Source organism: Hydra vulgaris, chromosome 09 (assembly GCF_038396675.1).
Source record: "Hydra vulgaris chromosome 09, alternate assembly HydraT2T_AEP".
Lineage (NCBI taxonomy): Eukaryota > Metazoa > Cnidaria > Hydrozoa > Anthoathecata > Hydridae > Hydra > Hydra vulgaris.
In genome coordinates this window covers 14,542,501-14,557,255 of record NC_088928.1, presented here as the reverse complement: position 1 = coordinate 14,557,255, position 14,755 = coordinate 14,542,501, and the positions used below count along the sequence as shown (strand labels likewise).

The 14,755-nt window shown below is 27.5% G+C and overlaps 1 protein-coding gene across 1 annotated transcript in view; it reads left to right on the top strand.

The window, feature by feature from the left end:
• The window catches only part of LOC101235135 (RNA polymerase II-associated protein 1), a 65,720-nt gene that overhangs the window by 46,522 nt on the left and 4,443 nt on the right, over positions 1-14,755 (top strand). The window contains exons 14-20 of the mRNA XM_065804807.1: positions 2,172-2,367; positions 2,535-2,606; positions 2,740-2,814; positions 2,912-3,063; positions 9,482-9,604; positions 9,779-9,886; positions 13,136-13,299. Of these exons, the coding sequence (XP_065660879.1) occupies positions 2,172-2,367; positions 2,535-2,606; positions 2,740-2,814; positions 2,912-3,063; positions 9,482-9,604; positions 9,779-9,886; positions 13,136-13,299 (890 nt within the window). The remainder of the gene's footprint in view (positions 1-2,171; positions 2,368-2,534; positions 2,607-2,739; positions 2,815-2,911; positions 3,064-9,481; positions 9,605-9,778; positions 9,887-13,135; positions 13,300-14,755) is intronic.

The following is a 14,755-nucleotide window of genomic DNA, read 5'->3' as shown; positions in this document are numbered from 1 at the left end:
ATTCAAATATTTTGTCTCTATACCTAAAAATATTGTTAATCAACACCTCCAAATATACTTTGAACGAGCCTAAAAATTGCATTTCAAATTATTTTAAATTGGATATCTCTGTTAAACACAATGTTTAATGATACAATTTTAAAGTTTTATAAAGCACCTGTTTTTATCTCTTCGTTCTTATCTTCAGTCGCTTCTAAAAAAAATTGCAGAAATTCAGTGTTTTGTTACACTAGTTTGAAAGACCACTTCATATCTTTAAGTAACTTTTATTTAACCAAAGGCTTTATTTGATTTATTTATTATTGCCAAACCAAATTTATTACGTGTGTTTGACCTGTTAGAAGTTTAGTTGAATTTCACTTAACTGTCTATATTTTAAAAATGAACTCCAATCTATTAATACTGAAACATTACAAGCAACAACCTTTTTTTTTACTGAGGCACCTAAAAGGTTATAATGTCTATATGGTTTAGTTTAGCTTTTCTCATATTATATGGTTTAGTTTAGCTTTTCTCATCTCATCTATTGATAGTAAACAAGTTTTTAATAAGTTTGTTATAAATACTTATGAGTTGTGTTTTAAATAAAATTCAAATATAAAAAAAATATAATTTGAAAAAATGTCTTAGCTTCCTTTTGTTAAACAGTAATTTTCATAGCAAGACTTCTTTGTAAAAATATTATTTAGCATTGTACAGTTGTTACAATAAGTTTTTTGACTCTAAGTATTTTTAAAGTTTATTTATAATTAAAAGTTATTTAAAAATTTATATAAAAAGATTTACATAAAAAAATCTTGTATTTAAAAATTATAACCTGTATATATTATACATTACGACAAATGAGTATTTTGAAAAGTTAATTTTTTTAGTTTGCAAAAATCATATTTTCAGCTTTAGTGACCATTTTAGCGATGTTATAGGTCATTAAAAGAATTATTAAAACATTTTTATACAATACACTCAATCCGGGCAAAACTGAAATAAATGGGGAGAAGAAGGGAGGCATAGTTTTTTCGGACTTACCAAAAAAGTTTCTGTCAACACCCCTGACTTGTTTTGAGTTTGCTTTGCGTAAGACTGTCGTATTTCTTATTTTGAATGGATTTAATGAAAACCTCAACTTGTATCAAAATTAAAAAAAGTTTAATGTTTTTTAATTGATATGTTACTTCTCCACATGTGTTTAACATGTTATACCAAGACTAAACTTTAAAGACTTTTTGACCTTAAATAATATTAAAAAAACCATAAACATGTAAATGAACAGTTTTAACTTATAAAATAAATTAATATTAGATTTTAAAACTTAATAAAATAGTAATCGCTCTAAAATTTCAAGTAAAAAAGTGTGAGAACAACAGACATTTAAAAGTAATTTTTATTAACTTTTAAATGAATTAACCTTGCTGAAAATTTGAGAAAAAAATGAATGAATTTTTTTTAAATAAAACTTGAAAGACAAGTTATTACAATAAATAAGTTATGAACTTATAATGAACAAATAATACATATTTTTTACATATATTTATTTTTGCATGTGTTGCACTTAAAGAAATTCAGGTTGGCAGTTGTATGCCGTCATAAAGCAAAAATAGGTTGGCTTTTGCGACGACATTGCCGAATGCCTACATTATACATATATATATATATATATATATATACATATATATATAGATAGATAGATAGATAGATAGATAGATATAGATATATATAGATATAGATATAGATATATATCAGAGATGTTTTTATAAAGTATATCTTTTTATAAAAACATCTCTGAAAAAAAAAATACTATATAAAACATTAAAAAAAAAATTTATTTTATGTTTAAAAAACCATACTTTTTATTCAATAAAATCTAATAAAATTATCTGTATAAAAATGATGATAAGCACTCTGACATCGCACTGAAATAGCCTGCTACTGGGGGCTGCATATATTGACTATCTCATAGCCTGTTGCCGCAAGAAAGAGCAGCTATATCAAATTAGGATTTTGCATGGGGCAGCAATCTTTTCTTTCATTATTCTTTGTTTTTTTTTTTCATTTTTTGCTGAAAACACTATAAATTAATATAATAAAAATGAGGTGACAATTTGTTACATAAATAGGGTATAGTTTTTTATACTTTTTTGTTTAATATATATTTTTTTTATTTATGTTTGCAGTTTGTTCTCTGATTTTAATACAAAAGAGTCAGCTTACCTATTTAATTGGCCAAAAAGTTTACCTTCTTATGGAACATATTCATTACCTGGAACTTCTCCTTTATCGTTAGTAAAAGATTCACCAATTAGTTTAGTGCAAGGATTTTTTAAACTACTTCTTCAGTTGGTGAAAATTCATAAAGGTTTATCTTCGAATGTAAATTCTGTTTTTTAAAATTTATTTATTTAAATTTAAATATTTGCTTCACAATATTTTAAAAATGATAACTACAATAAAATTTTTAACCACAGTTATTATCATTATTTATTTTTAATTAATTCAATGAAATGCATTCAGATGTTTCAATTTTTTTCTTTTTGTAGGCAGTTGCAATCGTTACGAATCCACAGTTATTGGTTTATATTAAATTTGTTCTCCAATCAAATATAGTTAAGGTAATCAAACTCTTTCATAAAAATTTGTATGACTTCAGTGTAACTTGTAACTTGTAACAATTTTATAAAAGTATTAGTTACTTATTAGTAGACCTTCATGTTAATAACTTCTATTGGTATTTTTATATTGAAGCACATTAATACTTTGGTATCAACAGAAATAGAATGTGTTCTACTTTCACATTTGTTGGAGCTTTTCATTGTTGTTGTAAGTAATGTACTTTTGTTGTGCTTAAAAATTTTTATGTGTTGAACAGTTTTCAGGTTTTAGTTAATGAGTTTGAAAATTTTAGTTTTTTTACTAGGGAAAAAACTGTGGTTTTCATATGTTTCATCCGACCATTAATGACATCTATCTACAATTGTCTTTTTTGATACTGACTCTTCCTTGTAACTTTAGTTTTGATAATATTATTTCTGTAATGAAGAATGTAATTTTTAATCCTAAGATGTTTAGGTAAGTAAATTTTAAATTGTTTCTGAAAATAAATTTAGCTTGTATTTAAAACATTTTTAATCTGCGTATTATTTAATTTTCTATCAATTGGTTGATTTTTTTAATTTTCTTTTAAAATTCCAAGCAATCATAATTATACCCAATGAAAATCTCATTCTATATTGTTTTCTCAAATTGCCTAATATTCTAAAACAATATATTAATCTCTCACCTCTCACTTTATTGTCTTTTGTTGTCTAATTTTATCTTGTCGGCTTGAGTTTATCTTAAAAGTTTTAACAACTTGTTGTATTTATAATAAAGTTTTATCTAACAGCATTCTTGCATTGGTAGTGCAGAATAAATATTTATTATTTTTATATTATTGCTTACATTTTAATTTATTGTTTTTTGTCATTTTTTTTTTTTAAATTTTTGTTTATACTTTATTTTATATATTTATCAAACTTTATATATATATATATATATATATATATATATATATATATATATTTTAAATTTTTTATATTATTTGGTATTGAATATCACTATCCATATAATTTCTTCAAAAATATTAGTCTTTACAAATTTGGGTGATTTTTTAGTTAGGATTTTGGCTGTTTGTAGTGAATTCCTTGTTTACTGCACTATGGAGTAGGCATAAATCGTGGGGTAAAGCATAAATGGTGATGTTTATCTGACAGGATAAACTAGGTATTGGTGCTGAGCCTCTTTGAAATGCCGGTAATAATAAACGTGATTCTGAGAAGTGTATTACCACCACTAAATTATGATTTTACAAAAGCAATAATGTTTTTCTTTATCTTATACCTCCTATCACTTTATATTTATTCATTTTAAATATTAATTTATCTATGCATATGTATGTTTGTTTTAAAGTTAAACTTTTATATTTACTGAAGATTTATGGTTACTGATATGTCCTATTTTGTTTTAGGTATAAATTAACGGTAGATTAACTGTTGATTATGATTTGTACATATAGTTTTCCTTTTAAATCTGTGGTTTTTCTGAACATCTATTCGTTTTTCTTTGTTTTTATTAGTTATCCTCCTTTATATAAAATTTTTTTCTATAGAAATGCTTCATTTTTCTCTGTGGCCTTTCATTGCTCGGTCTGGTTCAAGTATTGCAGATTACCTGCATCAAGTATAACAAAATAAATTTCCGCTTTGAATATGTCACGTTTAGTTTTGTATTTTACATTTTTTTAGACCTTGCACATTGGTCATGATTTTTCATTAGGAGTTTGAATTAATCATTTCTATTACATGTGTGATGTCTGGTGTCAATGTGGGTGTCTCAACTATCAGTATTATTTTTTACAACATGCTGTACTCTAGTGTCTTTGTTCTGAACATCTGTTCAATATATATTTTTAGATTTTTTTTATCCTTTTTCAGGGTTAGGTTTCATAATTTTTCAGGGTTAGGGTTCCTAATTTCTTCTTAATTTTTTTCCTAATTTTCATTATTTTCTAATCTCTTCCTAATCTCTTCCTAATTTTTCCTTATTCCACTTGGCTTGACATCTCAGTCTAGTCCTTTGAGGCATATTTTTGCATTTTTTTAAAATCTCATTCTATATTGTTTTCCCAGATTGCTTAATGTTTTAAAACAATATATTAATCTCTCATCTCTCACTTTATTGTCTTTTGTTGTACAATTAAATCTAACAACCACACTCTTCCTGCATCTCAGAGAAACAGGTTAATCTATGGTAAGAAATCTTGTTCTATTGCTAAAGTAAATTTTTATTTAAACTCTCTTACAGTTTATGGTTCCGAAAACATTTCTGTTACAATCTTACAAGAGTGTTTGTAGTGATCCAGAGCTCTTTTCAATACTCTTCAAACTATTCAACAAGTTTTAACTAATTTAATTTTCCTACCTGCTAAAAAAAAAAAAATATATATATATATATATATTAAAGTACAGCGAGAATTTTATTTTCTTCTAAAAGCTTAAGCAAAGGTGTATTCTTATGTAAAATCAAATTTTAAGTAGGGTTTACTTAAAAATATTTTTGATTGGAAAAAGTTTTGATACCCAAATTTGCACTTTTAGAAATTGCAAAATTTAGTAAAATCTTATTTGTCACACTTGTCCTTTATTATGTTTTACATGTCCTTCTTTTTCATTGCGATGAAATATTAAATGCAAATAATGTTTTTAGACCAGTTGCAATTTTTTTTGATACTTGTTTCAAAGTCATTATCTTGCATGAATCCTACCAGCAATGCAGATTCTAGACATTTTAGGGGAGGGGGTCTTCAATTTTCAATGAGGTTTAAATGATTAACAAATTTGCTTATAACAGTTGTTTTTTTTTTTGTTTCATTAGAAATAAAGGTGGTGCCAGTGATGCGGTTCCCCAAAAAACAGGAGGTTTATCCCATCTTATCCAAATAATATTTTGATAACACTACTATAACACTATTAAAAAAACAATAAATAAAATAAGATATCTTTCAAATCTATTGACTTTCTTTGTTTTAAAAACAGGTAGCAACTCTCTATGTTGAGCTCTAGCTCTAATATATCCATCTCTTGCATCTGGTCCAACTACTGACATGGATGCTACTGTCACTTGTTTTACAGCACGCTTGGTACTTTGAGTATGAATTTTAACAGAAGGAGTTATTAGAGGTGTCAATCTTAGCATTACCAACTTATCTTTAGTGAGCGAACAAGTAAAAACAGGTTCTTGTACCACACCATTTTCCCATTTGACTAGCTCTTTAAGAGTAGTTGGTGCAAAGTTCAGTTTAGGTGTTTTTCTTGGTCTGATTCGCATGTCTCCAAGGATATCATTACCCCTTTGTTCCAAAATTCGGTCAACTGCAAAGTTGCGGTCTTCTGCATTATTACTAGATAATAAAGAGATTAATAAACTTTCATGATTCCCATACCAAGCGCCTAACTGGATGTAGGGAGTCACAATTTCTCTTACTATAACAGGTTGATTTCTAAGAATTCTCAATTGAGACAGAATGTGATTGGAAGCATCTTCAAGTCTGTCTTTAACTTTAATGCCAAAAAAAAGTTTAAAGTAAAGTTGTAAACAAAATAAGACAAGTAACTCATGATTTTTCAAATTCTGGTCAGTTAAGTCATGTTTCCTTGTCCACATAAAGACTATTCTCATGCCAGTAGTGAGCCATCTGACATGACTTAGGGGGCCACATTGAATTTCTCTAAGATTAGGTGGCAATACCCCAATCTTAACTGCTTTGCATAACTTGTAGATTTGTTTTTGATCTGTTGACATATTTTTTAGTATTATTTCTGGAATGTCAACAAAGCTTTCTCCCTCTGGAAGAGCTTTAAATTGAGGATTGTACTCCATTTTATTAACATCAGCAAGACATTTTCCCACAGGACCTACAAAGCCAGTACTACATGATGTTAGTCCATCAATACCTTCTATTAGGTGACACAAAAATAACTCATTTGAATGAAGCATGCATATGGCCCAGTGGCATTTGTTACCTAACAGCTTTTCAAGATGTGTTATATTTTCAAGATGTGTTACCTTTCCAGCCGATGTTAATTGAAGTACTATCAGCTCCAAGTACTAAACATAATTCAGTAAGATTATATTGTTGCAGCAAATTATTAACACCTTCAGCAATCTTTTTAGCTGGCTTATCTGAATGAGTATGTGCATTTGGAGTAAAAAGATATCGACCACCAGGTTCTATAGTCACAGTAATGTGTTGCTCTTTGATAATAATAGGATGTAACTGTCCATTTGAATCATCATCGCTCTTGTTGAATCTTTTCTTCCATCAAAGTAAATGCCAATATTATCTGCTTTTGGAAGATTGAAATTGTCATTATTCTTTGCTACTACCATGACTTTTTTTCTTGCTCTCGTTAACTTAGAAGGATCACAAGTTAGGTAAGAGTATTCAGGGGTAAGGGTGTTTCAATTAAATCTTGCAGATAACTTGTAGCAATTGCTGCAGTTGTAGCAGGTGAAATCCCAAACCTATAAAATAAAACTAGTTTATATTTATTTTTATTAATTCATCATCCAAACTTTTGCTGGTCAACAAAATGATAATCTATATGATTACCTTATACTAGCCATTGCTGTGTTTTTTCTTGACTTCTTTTCTAAAAATTGTGTTACAAGGAAAGCATAGACACATAATTTATCCTTTAGAAGCCTTTCAACCAACAATTTAATTTCATTGTCTTGTTTTAAAGAAAAGTTAACATTAACTGGATTATAGTTGTCATTGAGAGAAATATCAGGAAAAATATTTTTTTGATATTCTTCATATAATTCTATATCTTGTTTTTCTGTGACCTAAAACCAAACTTTTTCAAATGTTATTTTTGTTTTATATGTATATGTGTATATATATATATATATATATATATATATATATATATGTATATATATATATATATATATATATATATATATATATATATATATATATATATATATATATAATTTGATATATAAACAAAGAAAATGTTTATTATTTATGAAATTATATTTACCTCAAAGGATGCTTGATCATCTTGTAGTTTTTTCATTCTTTTCTTATAAGCTTTTTCGTCACTGATTTTTCTCTTATATTTTTTTCTAAGTTTTGTTGTCTCAATCTTATCAGCAAGTCCCATCTGCATGTCAGACTTTTCACCTGTCTTATTTCTTTGACTGTATAACCACCTGAGCTCCATTGTTGGAATTTTTTTAGAAAAAATACTGGTGCAAATTATGTGCTTTACTTTTATAATTTTGGGGGGAAGAACACCCAGACAGATCATGTTCACACAGAAGTATCTTATGAGGATATGTTATGATGTCCATTAGCTTATCTAACTTCAATAGAAGTTCTTCTTTTACTTTTGCCTAAGTTCTTCCCCATACAACGTTTTCTACTTTCTCCCAAAGGGTTTTAGTTCTATAATATAACTGCCAGTTATTATTGGCGATTTCTCACCAATAATAACTGGCAGTTGAAACTCAACATTTGCTTTTCTCCATTGAGCAAGAACAAATGGAATCAGATTGCTGCAAGATCTTTGTTAGAATATTTATTATGGTGTAGATTGCATGTTATGCTTTTTTGTTCTTTTAGTAAAATTCCTTTTTGAATAACTGCTCTGTTTGTAGGCAGCTCACTAGAAATAAAATCTTTTCCAGGTCCAAAAAAATCAGAAATTGCAGTGGTGGATGATCTGGTCTTAACTTTCGACATTTATAAATATCTCGATTAAATAACTAATAACAATAAAATAGTAACAGACTACGATCTTGTCTAAAGTTTATATAAGTAAAAAAGCAAATCCAGAAAATTTCAACATAAAACCTTTTGTGGTTCATAAGATATAGTTATTTGAAATGACTGATGTTTCTAAAAAACCTCAGTATTTTTTCAAATTTTTACCACAATACACATTTTTACCACTTATTAATTAAAACCATTTTTTTAACAAATAAAACAACAATACATGTTTTGACTATTTTATAGTTATCTTTAGTTGGTTTAAAAAAAAACTTATTTAATTTTATATACAAATATTCTAGGGTAATAAAATATAAATTACAATATTTTATTATTTACAACAAAATAGGCAGTAGCAAAAAATACAATAAAAAAGATATTGAATTATTCGACAAAAGTTTAATGACTAATAAAATTGTAACTATTATGTAAAAAAAGATATCTTATGATGGTTCAACTGTTTGTTCATATCTGGATTTTTTCATTCAATGAACAAACTTTCCTTAACCTTAAGCTTTTATACAGCGGAGAGCCAAGTGAAAATATCTTTTAAAATTAATTCGGCGCTGCGCTTATTAGGAGAGTTCATTACATAAAAACGGATTTTATTTATTTTATAATAATTTAAGTTTTTTTCATTTTAATAATGTGTAAATATGAAAATTTGGGTATCAAAACGTTTTCTGATCAAAAAGTGGTCCATAACAAACCTACCTTGAAATTAAATTTTACATAGAAATACAACTTTTCTTAAGCTTGAATTTTATTTTTTTCAAAAACATATAAATTTCTTTGTACCCTAATATATATATATATATATATATATATATATATATATATATATATATATATATATATAGAGAGAGAGAGAGAGAGGAGAGAGAGAGAGAGAGAGAGAGAGAGGAGAGAGAGAGAGAGAGAGAGAGAGAGAGAGAGAGAGAGAGAGAGAGAGAGAGAGAGAGAGAGAGAGAGAGAGAGAGGATGGGAGGGAGGAGAGAGATTAAGATAGGAAGAGATTGGTATATAGATAAAGATAATGGTATGAAGAGATTTTTTTACCAAGCAGGTTTATATAATGCAAGTGCAGTTGCATTTATTGATGGTTTTTCTGACTATTGTAACAGTATTAAAATCATAGGTGAGAAAATTTATTGTCTAGAAATTGTTTAGAAAGAAGACATTTATTTTACATGGTTCAGAGGAAAGAACAGCTATGGTAAAACAAAATGTGGAGCTTGCTTTGAAAGAACTTTCTTATACTGCAAATATTTACTTGGATACCTTTAAATTAAAGTAACTTTTTTAATACTTCAAAGTATGTTGTTTGTAATGCATCTTTGCTTTATTATCACTTTTGTAATAAGAGTTGACTGATAGGTTTGCTTAAAAAATATTCATAAAATGAATGTACTTTTTACTTTTTTTTTTTTTTTTTAATCTTTGAAAATTTTCTTAATATCTTGTTAGATCACTAAATAAGGAAAGAACGAGTTTTTTGTACAAAAGACATAGTTTACTTCCAACAGATTGGATGTTTTATCCTATAGTGAAGCTCTACAATAGTTCATTAAATATGTAAGCTAGTTTTTATGCTAATGATTATGATGATGATGATGATGATGATGATGATGATGATGATGATGATGATGATGATGATGATGATGATGATGATGATGATGATGATGATGATGATGATGATGATGATGATGATGATGATGATGATGATGATGATGATGATGATGATGATGATGATGATGATGATGATGATGATGGTGATGATGATGATGATGATGATGATGATGATGATGATGATGATGATGATGACAGCTGAAAAAAATATACATTGGTTTTCATGGAAAAATTTAAAACAATTTTCTTCATTTGTTATCTTAAGCAACTAATGACTATCAACATAGCTAATTATGCAGGTTGGCCACGCCTCCTAATAAATACTAAACTATCCTAACATTTGAAAAACCTCCAAAAAAGACCTAAATTCTCCTAAAATATACTTAAAGTTCTAAAATACTCCTAAAATCTCCTAATTTAAACTTGTTTTTTGAACTTTAAGTTTTCTTTTAAACATTCAACTTTAACTTTCATATTTTTTATTAAAATTTTTGAATAATATTTAAATTTCATTAAGAAAAATTTTTAAATCCTCCTAATGAATCCTAATTTTTTTATTTTTTTTCTAAGTTTTCCAGTAAAATCTGCTAAAAAGTCTTTAAAAATCTTCTAAGATCTCCCAAATTCTTCTAATTGTTAATCTCAAAAAAAATTGATAAGGAAAATAAATGGCTAATATATTTAGATTTTAACTCAAGCTCTGAATATTTTTAAAAATTTTATTTGTTATTTTAAGCTATTTTCATATACAGTGCTTCCAGAAAGTATTAGCGCACTCGTAATTTTTTTAATATAGACAACTTTAAATCAGTATAAATTGTAAAGTAATTTTAATTTTGAACTAGTTTTTTTTTTTAAATGAAAGGTAAAACCAATTAAATTTAATTATAATGTCAAATATTGTCAACCTGCTTGTTTTTTTTATGAGTTAATTAGAAGTTTAATGATTATTCGGAAAAATGTCTGAAATTAAGCGTGCAAAAGTATTAGCGCACTCATTTAAAATGTATTAGCACACTTGTTTAATTCATTTAAGAAAAACTTTCTTGGTTAATTTTTGTTAAAAACTCTCTGCTGATTATTAATAGTCAATAAAAAATGTAAGAAGAATAAATTGAAGTGGCGGAAATATCATTTGAAATATAGTTAGTTAATACTTTAAAATTGCAACAACAAAAATATGGGTTTAAGGAGCATAACAATTGAAACAAAGTGGCAAGTTCTTGGCCTGAACAAAAGTGGTCTAAGCAATCAAGAAATCGGACGTCAACTTGAAATCAGTGAATGCAGCGTTAGAACAACGCTCAAAAACTATAATGAGTTTGGAACAGTCAAAGACAAAAGTCGCTCTGGTATTCTTAAAAAAATGTCAGAAAGGGACGAAAATAAAGCAATTATGCTTGCTAGACGCAACCCAAACATAAGCATAGCCGAAATTGCCTCAGACCTGAATACAGCGTTGGGTGCACATCAAGTAAGCTGATCAACAATTAGCAAGCTTATGAAGAAAAAACTTCTCAATTCATACCTTGCAACAAAGAAGCCACTATTAAGTATCAAAGACCGCCACAAGCGAAGAAAATGGTGCAAAGAGAGAGCTGCATGGACTGTAGAGCAATGGAGAAAGGTAATTTTCTCGGACAAGTCAAATTTTGAACTTATTAATCGCAAGAAAAGGGTTGTCGTGAGGAGATACAAAACGAAAAATATAATCCTCGTTTTTTTATGTCAAGAGTTCAAAGAGGAGGAGGTTCAATTAGCATTTGGGGCTGCATTGCTGGATCTAGCAATGGACTGGCGCATCTTTACACTGATCGCTTTAATCAACATCGATATAGAGTGATATTAGAAGGTTATTTAAAGCCATCAATGGACGTTTTTCAAGGCAAACTCCAACAAGAGAAACTGGCAATTTCAACAAGATAACGCTCCTTGCCACACAGCACGCTTAATAAATCAATACATGGAATAAAAATGGTTTAATCTAATGCCTTCGCCCGCTCGCTCACCTGATTTAAATCCTATTGAGAATCTTTGGAGTTGGATGGACTCTAAATAACAAAAAAGTAAGCCCACTAACTTAGTGCAGTTCAAAACGCAGAAGCAAGAGTTGTGGAATACCCTGCCACAAGAATTAATCAGAAAACTTATAGATTCTATGCCGCGCAGAGTCTTAGCATGCCTTAAAAACAAAGGTGGTCACATAAAATATTAAACTTTCTTACCATCTTTGAAAAAATGTAAGTGCGCTAATACTTTTGCACACTTTTTTAATATTGTTTTTATCACTCTTGTTGTATTCTAATTAAGTTCAAGATAATAACAAAGAAATATCCTTTATATATTTGACAATTAGTATTTCTGCTTTATTTTATGAATAAGTTAAAAAAAATTATCAATCAGCCTTTTATTTTTTTCGAATTACACTCATTTGAAGTTCCCTTAGGTAAAAAAAATATGAGTGCGCTAATACTTTCTGGAAGCACTGTATACTATTGTATATACTAGCAAATAATCAACTTGTTGGGATAAGCTGGGATTTTTACATGTTAATGTAGTAATTTTGATCAATATATAATAAAAGTACAATAAGAAAGTTTTTATATTGCTAATAATACTAATTCTACCAGGATGAAGAATTTTAGATATCATAAAACTGGCTTTGACTGTGAAGCATTTTTTTTTTTTGCTGAGAAATAAAAAAAACAAATTTATTTTGATATAAAATAAGTATAATAGTTTAATATAGATGAAGTAGTCTGGTATAAATTATTTTCTTGTACACATTAATATTTTATATAGATTTAATTGATAAATATCTACCACATTTCTACACCAGACTACTTCATCACCAGATCTTCTACATTTCATAAAGAAATTGATATTGATCATTGATAAATATCTACTACATTTCTACACCAGACTACTTCATCACCAGATCTTCTACATTTCTGTTATCTAATCTTTAAACTTAGTTTCTTTTTTTTTTTTTTTTTTTATCTTTTGTTTTTGTTTCTTTTTTGTTTCCCATTTAGTTTTCCCTTTAAATGTTTCTTTAGTACAAGGTCTTACAACATTGCAGGCTCTGTATAAAAATACAGATTTTAATGATACATAATCTCATCAGTTTATTTTTTGAGGTGATTAAATTGAATGTCATTAAAACATTGACGTTACTTTTTATTATTTTTTTAGCGAGCATGGTGGTGGAATTATCATTAATGCAAGCATTAAAACAGTCGAAATAATTCGATATTGCGTACAGTTCATACTAATGCTTGAAGTTACTTGTAGTTCTATTTTATCTGATATTAGTGAGACTTTAAGGTTTACAAGATTCATGTGCTTATTTCTTTCAGGTACATTTTTACTATTTAATTATTCAAGTTACTATTAATGATTGAAGGTTTAGGGTAGTGGAGACCAGGGAGACTTCGGACATGTGGAGAGACAATGGATACTTAGAAATCTCCTATCCTATTAACACAAGAACAATTTTGTTTAGCAGTTACCTGCAGACATTTAAGAATGTAAACATTTATAATCTATTGCATATACAACAGTAGCACCAGAGGAGACTTAAGACAAGGTTCAAAGTCTTTTCTTTATTGTAATGATAGCCACGTAACAGTTCCCTATGGACATGTTTATTAATAATAATTTATTAAATAAATATAATAATTAAAATAAAAATTAATAATTATTAAAGTTTTTTGTGCACCAGAGAGAGGTACCTGCAGCTGCAAATGGAGAGTTGTGGCACCTGCAGTTGCAAAAAACAAAGAGTTGCAAAGAAGCTTAAAAACGACAATGAAGATGAAGTTTCTACTGGGAAAAACTTCTAAAAAAGCAATTCTTTAAGAAATATTGTCATATATAGATGAATCAATATATCAACAAATTTTAATCAATGAGAGTGCATATCACTTTGGCGATAAAGGATTCAATAACAATGCTGATACCTTTGATGTGATAGAAGTAAGATTTATAATTGTAGGTCTTTGAGGTAATAAAACAATCAGGTTATAGTTATAAAGCAAAAGTTTTTCAAAAGGCTGAAAGTGGTTACGAAATAAAGTTTTACAAAAAAGAAAATCCCTTCCAATAGATTTATAAAAAAATAATCTATTTTCAGTGCAACATGGATGAGTACCAATTGCAAAAATTTTAAAATGAAAAATAAACCACAATGATTGAAATACATATTTATTTATTTGATGTCAATAATAATGTATATAAAAGTGTCCAAATTCATCCTGCACTTTGGAATTTAAAGACAACTTTAGACAAGCATTTTTTAATAAGTTTTTAAATATTGAAAGTTTAGAAGTATAAAGTTAAAATATTAAAATATACTTTATTCATTGTTGTTTGACAAAAAGCTGTTACTAAAAAACTGAATAGTTATTAAATAAACCCAATTAGTCTGAAGTCTCCCCTATATCAATTTATTATCAGATGTATGTTGATAATGTTTGTTTGTTTGTTTTTTGATTAATCTAGGAAAGAGGTTTGTAACTTGAATCGTCCAGGTTTTCAAGATTGCATTATTGACAATAAAATAAAATATATAATTGTTATTAATTATGTTTTACATATTCAGTATTATGGGTGCAGCAAGTTGTATTTCAATATAAATGATTATTGAAAGATAAAATAAAAGTTTATTAAATTAAAATTTAGTAAATTTTTATATTTTTTAACCAATTCAATAGTTTTCTGAATAAAGTTTTATCTGTTAAAGTACTCTTTTTCAAATTTTTTAAGGCTATCAGATCTAACTGGAAATTTAGAATTTAAGGAAATTATTTGTAA